General features: G+C 40.0%; 1 protein-coding gene across 1 annotated transcript in view; it reads left to right on the plus strand.

Annotated features, from left to right (window-relative positions):
- LOC118797857 (mitogen-activated protein kinase kinase kinase kinase 5-like) overlaps positions 1-14,972 on the plus strand; it is a 62,383-nt gene extending 47,411 nt beyond the window's left edge. Inside the window, exons 25-32 of the mRNA XM_036557140.1 lie at positions 1,220-1,322; positions 3,926-3,984; positions 5,698-5,801; positions 10,347-10,524; positions 11,607-11,675; positions 12,235-12,327; positions 13,412-13,538; positions 13,950-14,972. Coding sequence (XP_036413033.1) covers positions 1,220-1,322; positions 3,926-3,984; positions 5,698-5,801; positions 10,347-10,524; positions 11,607-11,675; positions 12,235-12,327; positions 13,412-13,538; positions 13,950-14,046 — 830 coding nt within the window. The 3' untranslated portion in view covers positions 14,047-14,972. The remainder of the gene's footprint in view (positions 1-1,219; positions 1,323-3,925; positions 3,985-5,697; positions 5,802-10,346; positions 10,525-11,606; positions 11,676-12,234; positions 12,328-13,411; positions 13,539-13,949) is intronic.
- The last annotated feature ends 2,688 nt before the right edge of the window (positions 14,973-17,660 follow it).

The raw sequence follows: 17,660 nt of genomic DNA on the forward strand, positions 1-17,660 counted from the left end.
GTCAGAGACAAACAAACACAAACCGCTCTGCTGAAAACAAAAAATAAACCCAACAAACGGCCTCAGAGTGTAACTATTAAAGGGGAACTCCACCAATTTTTCAAAAATTCTACCTAATTAAATGATTAAGATGTAATCAGAGAGATTCAGAGTGGTTTGGTGTGAAATGGTTCAGATGTCTTTACAGTGGTGGTGATAGGAACCAGGGGTCGCCATGACTACAACACAAATATAGACATTTATTTTACTATCCAGAACCACCAGTGAACCTACACGAGTCTTCTGAGTTTATATGGAATGTTGATGATGGAAAAATAGTGGAAAATCTGAAATAATAAGTTTTCTTTGGGGACTATTTTGCCTCACAGCACCCTGCATATTATGTATCCCTCCACCATGAATGGATTAAATTAAATTGATTAGGCCAAACCTTTCTAACAAAACTCAGTTTCAGTCATTAAGCAGTGAATTCATAACCATTTCATGTAATAACTTTCTGTGAGGGAGCTTTTAGAGGTGGACGTCTGGTTCCTATCACCACCACTGTGAACAATTCTGACTCAGTAAGTTTCTCTAGAATGGAGCGTTTCACACCAAACCTCTCTGTTTACACCTTAAACCATTTAATTATACAGAAATTTTAATTTAAATTTCCCTTCATATGTCCCTTAAATTAATTTATAATGGTACATTTTTTTAATGCAGTTATTCACAGAATAGAAGCGTACTATATATGTCATGTAAACAAAATATATATTTTTTCTTCTCAATGAATAAACAAATACTCATATTTATCATAATGTATGTATATTTATTTAAATGTGTAATATTCATTCATTTAAACATTGAATTAACTGTGTTTGCAATCATTTGCCTGGCGACGTTTACGCTCACTCTGCTCTCGGCTGACACAGACAGTGCGTTTCTATTTGTGGCAGAGACGTGTAGGTTGCTCCTATAAAAATTACTAATCTTGCTCAGGCACTTTCAAAATTATTAAGCAAAAACCAGGTTGTGGTTGTGCCCCCCCCCCACACACACACACATTCAACACTTAATCACATTGTTTAGCGTGCAGTCATAGAAGGGATCATGGAAAGAGCCCACAAAGACAGAAATACAAACTAGATAGTGTGTGTATATGTGTGTATCCTCACTGTGGAGTCCAGTGTCCTCGTTCACACACCCCTCCAACTCTGCATGTGTGTGTGTTTCTCAGGAAAGTCCTCTCAGCTACACTCACACTCGCTAAAGGAGCTGTATGAACAAGCTCGGAAAGAGCACCGCATGGTCGCCCTGCCGACACACAGACTGCTGCCCAGGTAACTGACCCCATCTGTCTCACTTACTAGGCCACTAATGATCAACTGTGTAATTTATTAAGCAATCAACTGCTACTCGAGTAGCTGAGCCTCTTTCAGTTCTTTTGTAGCAGGGGTTCGCAAACTTTCGCAACTCGCGGCCCACACAAACGCTTCCATGGAAAACAAGATTTATCTGATCAGATCATTTTTTCTGTCTCGCCTAATATCACAGGTGACTATGGCTACGTTCACATTAACAGGCCGAAGTGGCACGAATCCGATTTTTTTGCCCCAATGTGAACAGATCTGATGTTGGACACACAAGTCAGGTCTTTTTTTTTAAAAATCTGACCTGAGCCACTTTGGCTACGTTCATAATACAAGCCTCATTGTTCAAATCCGATTTTTTGCTCAGATCCGATCTGGTTCGCATTTACTTGATGGTTCACACTCGTGTAGGTTAGGCTGTGTTCAGACTTACAGCCCAAATCTGATTTTTTGGCGTATCCATATTGCATCCAGACTGATTTTTGATAGTCTGGGCAGAAAAAAAAAAAACACATGAAATCAGATTTTAGCAAAATGGATCCAAACCACATTTGGAGGTGGTTTATAATGTGATTGCAATCAGATTTTTACAGATGCATCTCAGTCTGGATGCTCATGCGGATTTCAAAGTGTCTTTTGCGTCACTCGCAACGACGATGTCAATCCAGAGTGATGGATTTGAAAAACAAATCTAATTTGCCTGCAGTCTGAACAGAGCCTAAGCGCTGTGCCTCCTTCGGGTCTTTTTATAGCAGGGGTCCCCAACCTTTTGTAACTCATGGCCCACACAAATGGCCACAAAAGCTTCCACCACCCACAAGATTTAACTGATCAGTTTTTTTCTGACTCACATAACGTGATAGCTGATTATGGCTGCATTCACATTACCAGGCTAAACTGGCACAAATCTGTTTCGATTTCTTGCTCAAATCCGATCTCTCTGGCACGATGGTTCACACTCGTTTAGGTAAGAGACTCAAATCTGTCATTAATGTGAATGAACCAGCGCCTGAACTGACCCGCATGCACACATCCTACTCAGTAACGTCACGTGAATGAATCACGTGCATCATCAGCACAAACTAACGAGCAGAACGAGCTTCGCTGAGAAGATCATTACTCTGATCAGCTCTCAGCTTCATTATTAGAGCGAGACGAAGGAGAAAAAGGTGAGATGAGCTGCTTTTCCACCGTTTACAGGCTTTAACTTCTGTTCTGCTGCCATGGTAACGCTGAATGATGGTCATGCGCAGTGGGAAAAAAGCACATGAATTCCGATCTGAGCGTCACATTTAGGTTGCATGGCCACGAATCGGATCCGATCTAAGAGCGCACATGAAAGTGGCTCAGGTCGGATTTGAAAAGATCAGATTTGTGTCCACACAGCTCTGAAAACATCAGATCTGAGTCCTATTAAGGCAAAAAAAATTTTTGATATGTGCCACTTCGGCCTGTTAATGTGAACACAGCCTTTCATATGTAGTCCTAGATTGGATACATATCTGATTCGTGGCCATGTGACGCTCAGATCGGAATTCATGTTTTTTTGAATTCCGATCTTTTTTCAACGTGGTAGCAGCCCCAAACCTGAAGTTAAAACCATAAATGATGCAAAAGCATCGACCTGCACCGAAAATATAAACATAACTAGCTAGCATTTTGCCAGATCATTCAATCATATGTTTTATAATCAACAATATTTGTCATATTTAAAATTATGTTTGGTTTAATGTCTAAATTGTTACAATTTTTTGTGGTTAAAAAAACTGATGACCAATGACCCCCTTGCAGTACCACCACAGCCCACTCAGTAGTCACTGTGTTATCATATGAACATTATATATTATAGAGCATTTTTTGAATGAAACAGTAGAAGCCATATCGCCCCCTACACTTCCTGTAGTGTATTACAGTCTGTCAGAATGACTGTGTGGATCATATGAACATTATAGAGGCTTTTTAAATGAAACAGTAGAAGCCATATCGCCCCCTACACTTCCTGTAGTGTATTACAGTCTGTCAGAATGACTGTGTGGATCATATGAACATTATAAAGGCTTTTTAAATGAAACAGTAGAAGCCATATCGCCCCCTACACTTCCTGTAGTGTATTACAGTCTGTCAGAGTGACTGTGTGGATCATATGAACGTTATACAGGCTTTTTAAATGAAACAGTACAACAACAGTCATCTCGGTTGGCTAACTGTTCAGCTTTGTCACATAGAGTAACATAGAGCCTTTCAGGTTTTTCTGAAAGAGCTGACTGACTTACTCAGTGTAACCCCAATGCAACATGTAGTGCAGCCTGCAAACGGAGAAACCGCACACAGCTCTCCGGTGCTGTCAATGGAACTTCAGCACTACTTTGAGGTGACCTACATAGAGCCCTACTACATCTTGCAAGTGCAAACTACCACACACACAAACACATATACCCACACGTTTGGTCAGACATGCACACACAAACAGTAATACACACCTACACATGCATTGCTTGCACGCGCACACACACACACACAAGCATAAAACTCAGCTGAGTTGTTTAATTCGCTTCATTGTCTCTTCTGAACAGGAAATTTGCAATCAGCACCAAGATTCCTGAAACGAAAGGATGCCGGGCCTGCTCTGTCGGTAAGACCAACAGAAACCGCCTCAATTTTTCAAACAGAATCAAATGAGAGATGAATCTAAATGTCTTAAACTCAAACTAGGCTGGGTGGTGTTTATGATGCACGGTGAAATATGTACGTAATGTATGTAATTGTATATTGCAAAATGTAATTTTACATGATTGTTTTGTGTTTTGCATTTACAAAATACTGAAAGTATGTTTGCCACAAATAGTCGTTTCTCAGATACACAAATTGTCACACAAAATTCACGGGTTCAGGCACTAGGCCAAGACCTCATTAGCGCCCCCACTTGGTGACAAGTTGGCTAGGTGAGGCAGCGCAGAAAACTGAGAAATTGAAAATTATAATTAAATTGGACTCACTATACTGATTGCTATCAATATATTGTCATATCATAACTGCTAGCTTCCTTTTACATAAACAAATGGACTGATAGAAATGGCCAAAAATTGCTTGGAATTGAATGTAAATATATTAGGGTGCAATAAAATGTGGACGTTGGAAATATGGAAATATGAAGTTTTGTTATAACAGAGACATTATGTATACTGTCGCTATCGGAAACAAAACCTTTTATATCCATTTTTGAGAACATCAGCCGACCTTTTCACATTATATTTACATTTTTGCTTATCTTGTAAGGTTGCATATATAATAGAAAGATTATATATATATTTTTGTTGTTTTTCAGTTTTTGACATAATTTGAAAATGACTGCTGCGCTTTACATTGTGTGCAAATTTCATGATGAATGGACAAAAAGAAACGACCCAAAATGTTTGGTTTCATTGACTTACATTGAAACTAAAGGATGTTTTTTCCTTCCCCTGTAAAGTTACAATTTTAGAGATTTAGCTTTTGTTTCGACAACAGCAGTATGTATGTATATACACATATAAAAACTGATGAGCTTCATTATTAATGTTTCAAATGCTCCTCAGAATGTACACTGTTGTATTCTAACAAAAACAAAAATCTTTGTTGGCTGTATTTTGTAGTTTAGTAATACGCTGAAATGTATTTTCATCACTGAAATCAAAACTACGAACCCCTCAAATTCAAATCAGCATCACAAACAAAACCCAGAATTACTACATTTGTCAAATCGAGCATCAAATGAAAAACAATGAATTAAAAAACCACAAAGTCGCATTGCTTATTATAACTGACCCAGAACCGTGTGGAATAAAAGGAAGCTAGCAGTGCTCCCACTAACTGGTCCCACCAGTTTTCATTCATTGCTGATTATATTTTAGTGTTGTTTTTTTCTTTATTGAGGAACTTCCTGCTCTTTTGCATACTGAAGAGCCTGTTCCTCCTTTTACTCTTACAATACGGTTCTTCATCAGAGCTCTTAGAGGAACTGAGAAGTTTTGAAGTGCAAAAGGGTCCTCGCAGAACCTTTAACGGTGACGACTCAACCGCAGATCCTCAAAGATTAAAGCGACAGTTTGGCAAAACAAATTTCCCCCCACTGTACAAACACTGAGTCGACCAGCTGTGTGAATTTCACCTCTTTAGTTCTACACCGAAGCTACGAGGCAGTGGAGGCCTGTCAAATAGCATCACACGCTGTTCAGTGTCTCTAATAGACTTGATTATGTGGTTTCTGACACTGTGTGACTCACTGTTATCTATAAACATGGACCGAAGTGCATTTAACAATGCAGAACACTGCAGTTATTCATCGTAATCCCGTCTCTTTCTTCAGCCCACAATTCTCAGCGCAGCTGTGTGTTCCTGTGCTGCGCGCTGGACGCCAGCGTGGTTCTTCTGCAGTGGTACGAGCCCATGCACAAGTTCATGCTCATAAAGGTCAGTGGCTTTTAACTTTTCAGCCTGACTTCTGCGCACTTCGGCAGTATCTCTACAGTATGTTCTAATGTATTGCTTTGGGACTGATGAAATGATAGCACGTGTTAACATCTTAAATGTAGTCAATATATCTACTATTTCTCATTCTGAGACTGTCGTAAGAATATCGTAAGATTCTAGACATTTTTTTACTTGTTTTTAAGCAACTTTATCTTATGAAAGTGATTTATTCCATTGGCAGATCATTTTACTTGTTTTAAGCATTATTTCTTGAAATGAGCGAAATGATCTTCATTATATCTCAAACTAATCCGGCAATAGAAAAAATACACTTTCACTAAATAAAATGACTTAAAACAAGTAAAAATGTACAGAAATAGGTGGAATAATCTTATAATATTCTTACAACAGTACCATAATGAGAAATATTAGATATACTGACTACATTTAAGACGTTTTCACAGATAATATTTTTTGCAGTGTGCTTCAGATTTCCTTAGGAAATGATTCAGAGCATCATGACGTTTCAGGTTTAATAACTGATTCAACTATTTTGCTTAGATTTAAAATTCTTTTTAAAATGTACTGAATATTGAATAATGAGCGGATGACCTATTTACACTGTGCACAACAGAGACTATCATTAGCATCATCAGATAGTATATAGTGCGTATTTGGTAGTACCTAGTGCACACCTGACAGTATCGTGTGATCAGCTGATATTATCTGGTGCTCACCACATAGTATCGGGTGCACACCTGATAGTATTGGATGCTCACCACATAGTGTCAAGAGCTCACCTGATGGCGTCGGGTGCACACCACATAGTATCTGGTGCTCACCTGATAGTATCAGTATTGGGTGCTCACTACATAGTATCTGGTGCTCACTACATAGTATTGGATGCTTACCACACAGTATCTGGTGCTCACCTGATAGTACCGGGTGCACAGCACATAGTATCTGGTGCTCACCACATAGTATTGGGCGCACATCTAATAGTATTGGGTGCTCACCATATAGTATGGGGAGCTAAGTGGATAGTATCTGGTGCTTACCACATAGTATCGGGTGCACACCTGATAGTATCAGGTGCTGAGCTGATAGTATCAGGTACTTACCACATACTATCGAGTGCACACCTGATAGTATTGGGTGCTCACCATATAGTATTGGGTGCTCACCACATAGTATCAGGTGGACACAGTGCAGCGCACTACGCTGTAATTTTACAGCACTGCTGCCACCATCAGGTGAAGGGAAGAATTGAAGCGTCTTGAGTAGTGGGCCACTTATGAGACACTCTAAAACAGAAGCCAATCAAAATCGGTCAGTGGGCCGCATTTGGCCCTGGAGCCGGACTTTGGACACCCCTGCTGTAGAGGATGTGTTAACTTCTTTTCTCTTAGAAAAGCAACAAAACATGTCATGTGACCAGGCATGCTCAAACTTTTGCATACGATTTACAGCATACATTAAGTATTATTGCACTTTTAATGTGTTAACTTATTTACACAACAAAAACATTCGACCAAGGGCGCACAAACTTCTGACCGAGGGCGCACAAACTTTTGCACACAACTGCACAATCCAAATCTTTTCTTTTCAACAAATCAGTCCGATTAAACTAAACCTTTTGTTTGCATCTGTGTCACAAACAAGGTGAGAACAAAGCTCACTCGTGAATCACCGAATCACTGAATCACTCGTCTGATTCACTGAACTGAGCAGTTCAAAAGAGTCAGTTTGGTGAATTGAATCAAACCTTCCCAGCACTAACATGCAGACTTACTTGTCAGTACTTGCCAGTGTCTCCTAATTATTACTGTTACATAAATACTAAAGTAAGTTAACGTTTCTGATCGTCAGCTGCACCAGAAGCCACAGCGTGGCTGATTTAGCGAATATTTAAAAATTATATATATATAATAAAATAATTTACATGGAACCAACAACTGTTATTATCATATTTAGAGGCGCTTTGTAAGAATGCGTTTGTCCTTTATATATATCAACAGAGACATTCTGCCACCTCAGGAACCTTTGGTCGCTCTGCCAGTGTGTGTTTATGTGCTAAATGTCATGCCTCCTACACATCCACCTACGGTCACATGGGCCGTCACATTAACCGACACTCCTGACCTTTCAGCTAATGAACCAGATGTATCCCACTAATATTAAGTGGGTGATTACATGCTGACCACAGATCACAGCTCCTAATAGTGATAGTCGTAGGCAAAATTTTTTGCAGCCCTCCGGGGTCCAATGACACGCTATTGCTGATTTTCTGAGTGTGAATAAGTGAATGCACCCTCTACAGAGAACACACTGCACATTTTAAAACACAGTTACTGTTTATTTGCAGAATTTAACATACTGGGAAAATAAAACATGAAACATGGCCTGTGCCAAATGTCTTATACAGCAAATATATAGAGATTGTGCACTAAAATATAAAGAAAATGCCATATTTATATTTGTTTGTTCCCTGTAGAGGAAGTTGTTAACTTGTTTTCTCCTAGAAAATCATCAAAACATGTCATTTGACCAGACGTGCTCAAATTTTCGCATATGATTTAATGCATATTTAATGCATATTCATATACATATGAATATGAATACATTCAATATTGTTGTACTTCCAATGTGTGAAAGTTTTAATGGGCATTCTTTTTTTTTATTAAATTAGAAAATGCCATAAATGTAAACTAACACACACATTAGATATAAAATTGCGATACTTTAAGAACTTTTCATGATGCATGATATGTCAAAACATTAATTTTTTCTGAAATATGTTCAGTTGGAACAGAGAAAAAATAGCCAGTAGTGCTTCATTTTTAAAAAATACTACAAAAAAAATCAGTATTTTGTATAGAGCTGCACTAAATCCAGTTAAATTGGAGTCATTTTGCTCTCTTTATATTGGATGAAGCAGTTCAGAAAAGCATATTGTGTTTTATTGTGACATAGTTTATCACGATAATGATATTTGGCATATTGCCCGCCCCATAAATATATATATACAAAACCTTGCATCTCCATTTTTTTTTTAGTTTTTCAGTTTTTGCCATAATTTGAAAATGCCTGTTGGCCTTTATGTTGTATGTAAATTTCATAATGAATGGACCAAAAGAAACGACCCAAAATTATTCAGAAAAACTTCTGGTTCCATTGATTTACATTAAAAGTAAAGTATGTTTTTTCCTTCTACTGTAAAGTCACCATTTTGGAGATACAAGGTTTCGTTCTGACAGCATCTCCCAAAAATATTTTGATTATATGTAATATATTTCATCTCGTATTAAACTTCGAAAGCTCTTCATGAAATTAGCGTTTGGTGGGGCGGAAAACTCATTAGCACTTTCTTGTTCTGAAATGATTTGTGGTGGCTACTTGGAAAACCTCTGAAACTTTGATGTTAAAAATAGCAGCACATTTGTGCCCTTTTTTGTCTGTTTTACCCTCCGTCACCCACCGTATCTCACCGCACACACAAACCCCAACACACTTATCTGTTCATTTTTACCCATCCACCCCCATATGACCTCTCGCTACTTCAGCACACACTCAGAACTTCAAACCACTCCTCATTTTCTGCTGGCTAGAACTAAAACTGTAAAACTGCTTCTCTCTTTCAAATGAGCCCCCGGTTCACTTCTTTAGTTCTGTAATGGAGCTACGAGGCTAATGTAGCTAACAAGTAATGGAAGCTTATAGCCCACTGATTAGCATTGTGATCATTGCATGAACTCATCACTTACTCGCCTCAAACCACCTCCTCGTTTCTACGCTCATTGTCCACTTTATCACTCCACTGACCATATAGGTTCACTGTGTAGTTCTACGGTTACAGACTGGAGTCCATCTGTTTCTCTGCACCCTGTTCTTCAGTGGTCAGGACCCCCACAGAGCAGGTATAATTTGGGTGGTGGGTCATTCTGAGCAGTGGAGCGGATCAGACACAGCAGTCATGCAAATGCTTAGCCATTCATGAGCTCAAGTGTGTCAGAGGTGTGATGACCCCTGCGCTTTATGTCCAGTGCAGGAATAACTTGGTGCAAAGTCAAATCTAGTTTCCTGTCTTACACCAAATGTAGTCAATCAGTTAAGACTTGTTGTACTTTTGATGATATAGACATGCATAATGCTAATTGGAGGTGTATAAGTTTCCACTGTTATCAGTCATTCATCGTTCAAGCCTCATTGGGCAGAAGGAAAGAAAAAAGCCTGGACAGGCCACCACACAGACACACACCTAGGGGCAAATTAGTACCTCCAATTATCCTGACTGCATGTCCTTGGACTGTGGGAGGAAACCCACACAGACAACATGCAAGCTCCACACAGGGAGGACCCTGGTTGCCCGGCCGGGGAATCGAACCCAGGCCCTTGTTGCTGTGAGGCGACAGCTTAATTTACAATTTAACTTTCTCTAAATAAACCTTGGCGGGATTCACTCTTATGAGCAAAAACATTGCCTAAGGAACCGGGTTAGCACACTAACCCCCAGCCTGACCTCTTCTCTTGTGTTCTGACTTACAGCACTTTGACTTCCCGCTGCCCACTCCTCTGCGACTGTTCGAGATGGTGGTGGTGCCGGAGCAGGAGTATCCGCTGGTGTGCATTGCGGTCAGCAGGGGCCCGAGCGCCTCACAGCCCGTTCACATGGAGAACATCAACCTCAACTCCAACACCTCCTGGTTCACCAGCACTGGCCTTGGTGAGTTATAACAGCAAAACTGCAGCAACAGTAACACAATATTAATCATATTACCAATACTTATCATCAAATAGCTAGTCAAAGCATTATCACTGGTAGCTACTATTATATATAACTTCATGTGCACAATCAAAAAAGATGGTTCTTCAAGGGTTCTTTAGCAAAGGTGATGGTTCTATTTAGAACCACGGGTTCTATATCGAACCATTTGCGTGCTTAAATGGTTCTTTGCATGGCGAAACTGTGTTTCAGATTGATAGAGATTATGTTGTATATGGTTCTATGGTGTATATGGTTCTGTATAGACCCAAAAAGGGCTCTGGCATCAATCTTGTAACAACAGAAGAACAATAGAAGACGTTTTTGGTGCTCAATAGAACTATTTTCAAAAAAGGTTCTTTATAGAACCATATACAGTATGATCTCCACTAATCTAAGGAACCATTTTACCAGGCTAAAAAACGTTTAATCATGCAAATGGTTCTGTATAGAACGCATGGTTCTAAATAGAACCATTCCCTTTACTAAAGAACCCTTGAAGAACCATATTTGTAACGATCAGCGTACTGTACCATTTAAAAGTGTGAAACGAATGTCTTCAATAATATAAACCAATCTGGTTGCAGATGAATGTATAAAATGATTCTAATATTCTTGCCCTGAGTGACTTTACATATTTCACATAATTAATAGGAAGCTGTTAAAACAAATAATAACTACTAAATGTTGGATGTGTCCAGAAGGGTAAACAGAGCTGTAGATGATTCTGAAATGACTGAGAAAGAGTTATAATAAATATCCAGAGTTGGGACGTTGTGATGGAATTAATACTCAGAATGAAGAAATAGTTTTAAATATGTATTTTTCTATCGGGCCTGGTTTCCTGGACCGAGATTAAGCCTAGTCCTGACTAGCATTCTCCTTTCAGTGTTTAGTTCTGTTTAGTCCAGGACAGGACAGGCTTCATCCCTGTCCAGTAACCCGGCCCTTGGTGTCCAGTCTATACAGTGCAGTGTATTACTTGTGTTTCTGGAAACTGTGTAATGAATATTGTGGTTTTATTTGTGTTTTGTGTGTCTCAGAGGCCCAAAGTGCAGAGAGAGTTCAGCTGAATCAGCTGGACAACAACACACTCCTTATTCTCATTGAGAGTAAGTGGACATATTTTTGTTATGGCAAAGACACAGAAAGGATAAACCACTTTATTAGAAACACCTACCATGTGCTTCCACTAACTGGCCACTTTATTAGAAACACCCACTTTGTGCTTCCACTAACTGGCCACTTCATTAGAAACACCCACCTTGTGCTTCCACTAACTGGCCACTTTATTAGAAACACCTACCTTGTATGTGCAGTAACTGGCCATTTTATTAAAAACACCCACTAGCTGGCCACTTTATTAGAAACCCCTACCTTGAACGTCCACTAAACAGGTGTACAATTAAAGACTTTGTAGTGTACAGATATACGATTACAGACTGAAATATCCAGCCGAAACCAGCTCTGTGGTCAGAAGCTGACCACTGATGAAGGCTGGCTAGAGGAGGCCTAACCCAAGCAGTACATCAACAGATAAGCCTCTAAGTGTACACAAGATGGAGCTGATAAAGTGGCCAGGGAGTGTCAGTTTGAATAGCTGTTGATATGCTGAAGGCTTTGCTTTGACTTTGCCCAGTGAAGTCTTCTGACTGTGTCGTGTGTTAACAGATACAGTACACATGGTGAACCTGGAGGGGGCAGTAAAGAGTCACAGGAAAGTGCAGACGGAGATCAACTTCACTCTAGAAGTGGAAGCAGTAGGTAAGAGATGGCAGCACGAGCCTGGGGTTGTTGTAATTTCTCTACACGTTGTTTTTTAATTAGATAATTACATAATTACATGTTAATAATTGCATTACATATTAGGCTAAAGCAGCTGTTTGAGTGGTTCAGCACTGTATATTACTTACGTAGTACACCTGTGTCTTATGAAACATGGACAGAAATTTCCTGTGGGCTGTTCAGGCAAAGTAGGGGAACTTCAGCACAGGGATTATTATCCATGAGTGTTGCCTCTGCAGTCTGTGAGGCAGTTCAGCATGTTGCTCTTTGAGTTTACATGCTATTTTTTCAGCATTGAATTAGAAATATTGAAAATATTTCATTTTGGAAAAGTCCATTGGTCACATCCACAACAAAGACTGTGCACTGTACCCAATACTATCAGGTGAGCACCAGATACTGTCAGGTGAGCACCAGATACTATCAGGTGAGCACCAGATACTACATGGTGAGCACCCGATGCTGTGTGGTGAGCACCCAATGCTATCAGCTGAGCACCAGATACTATGTGGTGAGCACCAGATACTATCCGGTGAGCACCAGATACCATGTGGTGAGCACCTGATGCTATGTGGTGAGCACCCAATGCTATCAGGTAAGCACCAGATACTATGTGGTAAGCACACAATCCTATGTGGTGAGCACTATAAACTATCTGATGGTGCTGGTGATAGTATCTGGTGCACACCTAATAGTATCTGGTACTCACCACAAGGTATACGGTGCACACCAGATATTTACTGAATAAATATATAAACCACCACATTTCTTCAGGGGCTCTATTTACTATCACAAATGTGGAATGGACTGAAAGTTTGGAATCTGCACTTTCCACAGTTTCTCCACTCATTTCAATGAGCTACATATTAAAAATAATTCATACAAAATTACAACATGCTTCTGTTATTACTGACAGGAACCGTTCAGGGCTGCTTAGGTCTCAAAGTGTCGGGCAAACTCTCCAGATCAGTTTTACTGTTGCATTTAATAAATCTCTCTCTCTCTCTCTCTCTCTCTCTGTCTGTCTGTCTCTCTGTCTTTCTCTCTCACACTCACTCTTTAGTCTATTTTGAGGAAACACTGTTGGCGATATGGAAACATGGCTGGCAGAGGAGAGGAGAAGTTTTCTCAGAAATTCTGCAGGAGATCACGGATCACAGGAAAACATTCCGCCTCGTTGGCTCAGACAGGTACACACACACACACACACACACACACACACACACACACACACACACAAACATTCAAAACAGGTTGACGTTATTTATAAAACATTAACTTTCACCACAGCAAAGCCCTGTATACCATTAAAGGGCGCTTCATTTAAAAAAGCAGTCCAGCTTAAGCACTCATTATATATTTAGCGCAAATGGGCGGGGTTTTTATTTACCATGGAAACCAATGTCAATTATCAAAACTAGGCCTCTAGGTGCAGCCTATCAGAGTAAAGTGGGCGGGGAGTGGGTGGGGCATATGCTATGGACACACCCACACTCAAACGACTGGACTGCTATATCTGTAGAGCTTATATGTTGTAGGGGTTGTGAATTTTGGCCTAAAAAAAAGATCTATATCCTCATCTCTCTGTTCTCTCCTGACAGGATGGTGGTCATGGAGACGCGTCAGTGTGAAGACCAGTCAGGAATGTGTAATCTGTACATCCTGGAGATCGCGGAGAACTTCGTACTCATGCCCTGAGTACACAGCCGCCCCATTTTCTCATCTCACCCCAGCAGCCTTTTACTTATAAAACAAGATGTGGACACTGACATCAGCAAGTTGACCGCTGTGCGTGCACCGCAAACACCGGACATTTCTGCCGCCGCCACTGACGCACACCTCTGTGTGTTTGTGCGTGCACACTCTTCTTCCATTTCACTTCCGCTCGGACCTTGCGAGTCTGTGCATCTACAGTATTGAGATATTCCTGCTCCTGGACGGTTGACCATGAAGCAAAATTCAGCATCTGTGCGCTCGAGCCAAAGCCATCACCGATTGGAGGAGAGAAGATTCCAGGCGGCACACGAATGACGATTTTTAAGGACCAGGTCATCAAAACGTTCACATCCTGTTGGTGCTAATTAGACGTTAGCATAACCCTGCTATTGAAAATAAGGATTGTTCAAGTGGAGTTTTCTGGAACTCTGAAAATCGCCTACTTTTCCCGTCACTCCAAATGCAGTCGATCAGTCAAGCATGTTTGGTTTTCAATGTTTGGTTCTTTAGCTGTGGAGCTAGCACAGCTAACAAGTATTAGAAGCTAATTCTAGCCCAGTACAAAACAAAGACAAAAGCCCACCAACCAGACAAATACCTGACCTGGTCCTGGACATCTACGTTCCTGTGAACTCTAGTTCCAGCCACACCTGCTCCAGCTAGTTAACTTCTTCAAAAGCTCTTGACTGGTTGGATGAGATGCATCAGTGACTGTGTTTAAATGCGCTCAATAATCCGATCATAATCAGATTTTTGGAGTTATCTAATTATTCAAGTGGTCGTGTAAACAGCACACTCTGATTTCTTAGATCGGAATAAGGTCTAGAAACCCAATTAAGAAATCAGATAAAGAGGCTGGAGTTTAGCTCAGTAATCAGATTTCTCAGCGCATGTAAACTCTTACTTTGATTTCTTTCAGATTTCTCAGTTTGAGCATGTGCGAAAACAGATCACAGTACCGGAAATAAGCGAGCAACTTCACTGAGAGATGCAGCAAAACACTTCTGGAGCGATGCTGAAACAAAATACATGCTTGACAAAATGAAGAAATTAAATTTTCTTTATCCTGTAGATGATGTATGCTCATATTTTCAGGTAAAGTGGCGCAATGTTTAAAAAAACAAAGCTGCAGAATGAAGTCCGAGTTTTATGTTACGTTTACATCACCTCTTCTTCTGTGAGTTTATTGGCTGGTTGCAAAGCAGAAATCCAATTACTGTGTGACTCACGTAGATCTGGAGTTTCCCCGTTATCTGATTACTCAAGTGCATGCAAACACATTGATCGGATTACTGACCATGATCTTTTGCAGTTATCGGATTATTAAGTGCATGTAAACGCACCCAGTGTTGGGTGAGGGCAGGGGCAGCATGTTAGATGCAGGTTGGTGCAGGAAAGTAGATCTCCAAGACCAGGGGTTGGTCCTGGAGGGCCAGTTTCCAGCACAGTTTGGTAGTTCCTCTACTCAAACACACCCACTTAACCTTGCAATTGACAGGTCAGTGTATTTAGGTGTGTTTGAGCAGGTAAATCTCCAAAATGTGGCCCTTCAGGACCGGAGTTGTGGACCACTGATGAGCAGTGTTCTCTCCTCATTCACTCTAGATCATTTTTTGTGCTTATTTTGGACATGTAAAGCCCCCAAGGCAGTCCTGCAAATTTTGAATGTTGGTGTTTATTGCAAAATGCTTGATCACTGCACTCTGGCCTTAAAGAATCCCACTTCTGACACCAAGTCCGTCTTGGCTAACTGACCAATTTGTGGTAAAGGGTGAAAAGTGTGTACACACCGTCCAAAGGAGCAGGACTGTTGCTCCAGCTGAAAACATCCCTGCACCCACCATGAATGAACTTCTTAATGGTTGGTTCTGACATGGCGACCATGCCTTTCCACACTGAACGCTGCTCAGGAATTCCACGAAATGTCTGAATCTGCTGAAATGAGTCCGTCCTGTGCTGAAGAATCTCTGTTCACCCGTGACGGGAAACGTGAAAACACCGGCCTGCTTTTCTGAGTCGAATTAAGACGTTAACTTAAGTTTAATCAGTAAGGGAGCCGTCAGTGAATGCTGGCTCCAAATTTCCTGAGATAAAAGTCTAGGCCGATGTTGTGTTATAATGAAAATAAACTTGTGTGTACATTCTCTTTACAGTCCTCAGTTTTTTCAGAACCTTGGAGAGTACAAATTGGTGGTGTGCACACACATCTGTAGAAGTCTACACACCAAAAATGATGGTTTTTCAAGAGTTCTTTAGTAAAGAATATGGTTATATATAGAACCATGAACATTCAAAGAACTCTTTCCATGATTAAAGGGTTCGTTGCATCGTGAAAGGATTCTTCAGATTGACGGAGAATGTGCTGTAGATGGATCTAAATAGAACCTTTTTGAAAAGGGATCTTTAATTGTAACAAGCCTGACATGGCACACTCCAAAAAAAGGTGTTTTTAGCATGACAAAAGACTGCTTTGCATCATGAAAGGGTTCTTATGAATGTGCTACAGATGGTTCTATATAGCACCAAAAAGGGTCAAGCTTGTAACAATAGAACAACCCTTTTGGCTGTTTTATAGAACCCTTTTCAAAAAGGTGCTATATAGAACCATCTATATCACATACTCCATCGAATACTACTAAAATATTATATATATATGAAATTGAAAATACACTGTAATTTTTTATAGTTGCACTGCATTCAGTGATACTGAAAATAATACAATCAAAAAGTACGTACTGCAAAGTATCAAAAAAAGTCCATAATGCAAAGCATCAAAAAAGTATGTAATGCAAAGTATAAAAAAGGTATGTATTGCAAAGTATGTAAGTCTGTAAGTATGTAACACAAAATATAATGCTCTAGCTAAAGTCGGAAAGACTGAATGATATATTTGAGTTCATCAGATATTTAGTTCACTGTTCTTCGCTTGGTGGACAAAAGAAAGCATGACCATTTTATGCCATCAACAATGGCAGCCTAGAAGAAGTTTATCTATGTTTACAAATAAGTAAACTGGTTAGTTTGGTTTATACAACACAATTCAATATTGCTGGACTTGTACAAAACATTGAGGCTTACATGTCTCAACAGTCAGGGTTTAATCCTGCTCCTGGTGACCCACTGCACTGCACGATTGAGATCACAAGATAATTAACTCACTGATACCAAGTCCGATACCATACTTAGAATAAACAGATAAACCAGCCAAAAAGACTTCAACAACATGAAACGTGAGCCCCTTGGATGCGTTCGCCTCAGATGTGGTTCCTGCTGTGACTCAGCTACAGAGACTGCTGTTGAAAAAGACAGATGAACTCCGAAAGCAAGCATACATCGGTCCGCTGGATGATAAGGTCGGCCCCCGCTGACTGTGTGCCACTGCTAGTCTACCCTCGGGCCACCCAGATTACTGTCCTACATACAGTTTTTAAACTCCTCAAACAGATTTTAAATGCACACAGACTTTTACTTTAGAAAATAAACTAAGACAAGTATTGCAAACAACTGAGAGAAAAAAATAATGACTAGGCCTGATATTAAATGATTTTATAGAAATTGTTATTGCTGACACTGTGCTTGATTAAAATTATTTACTA

Source organism: Colossoma macropomum, unplaced genomic scaffold, assembly GCF_904425465.1.
Source record: "Colossoma macropomum unplaced genomic scaffold, Colossoma_macropomum, whole genome shotgun sequence".
In the NCBI taxonomy this organism is placed as follows: Eukaryota; Metazoa; Chordata; class Actinopteri; order Characiformes; family Serrasalmidae; genus Colossoma; species Colossoma macropomum.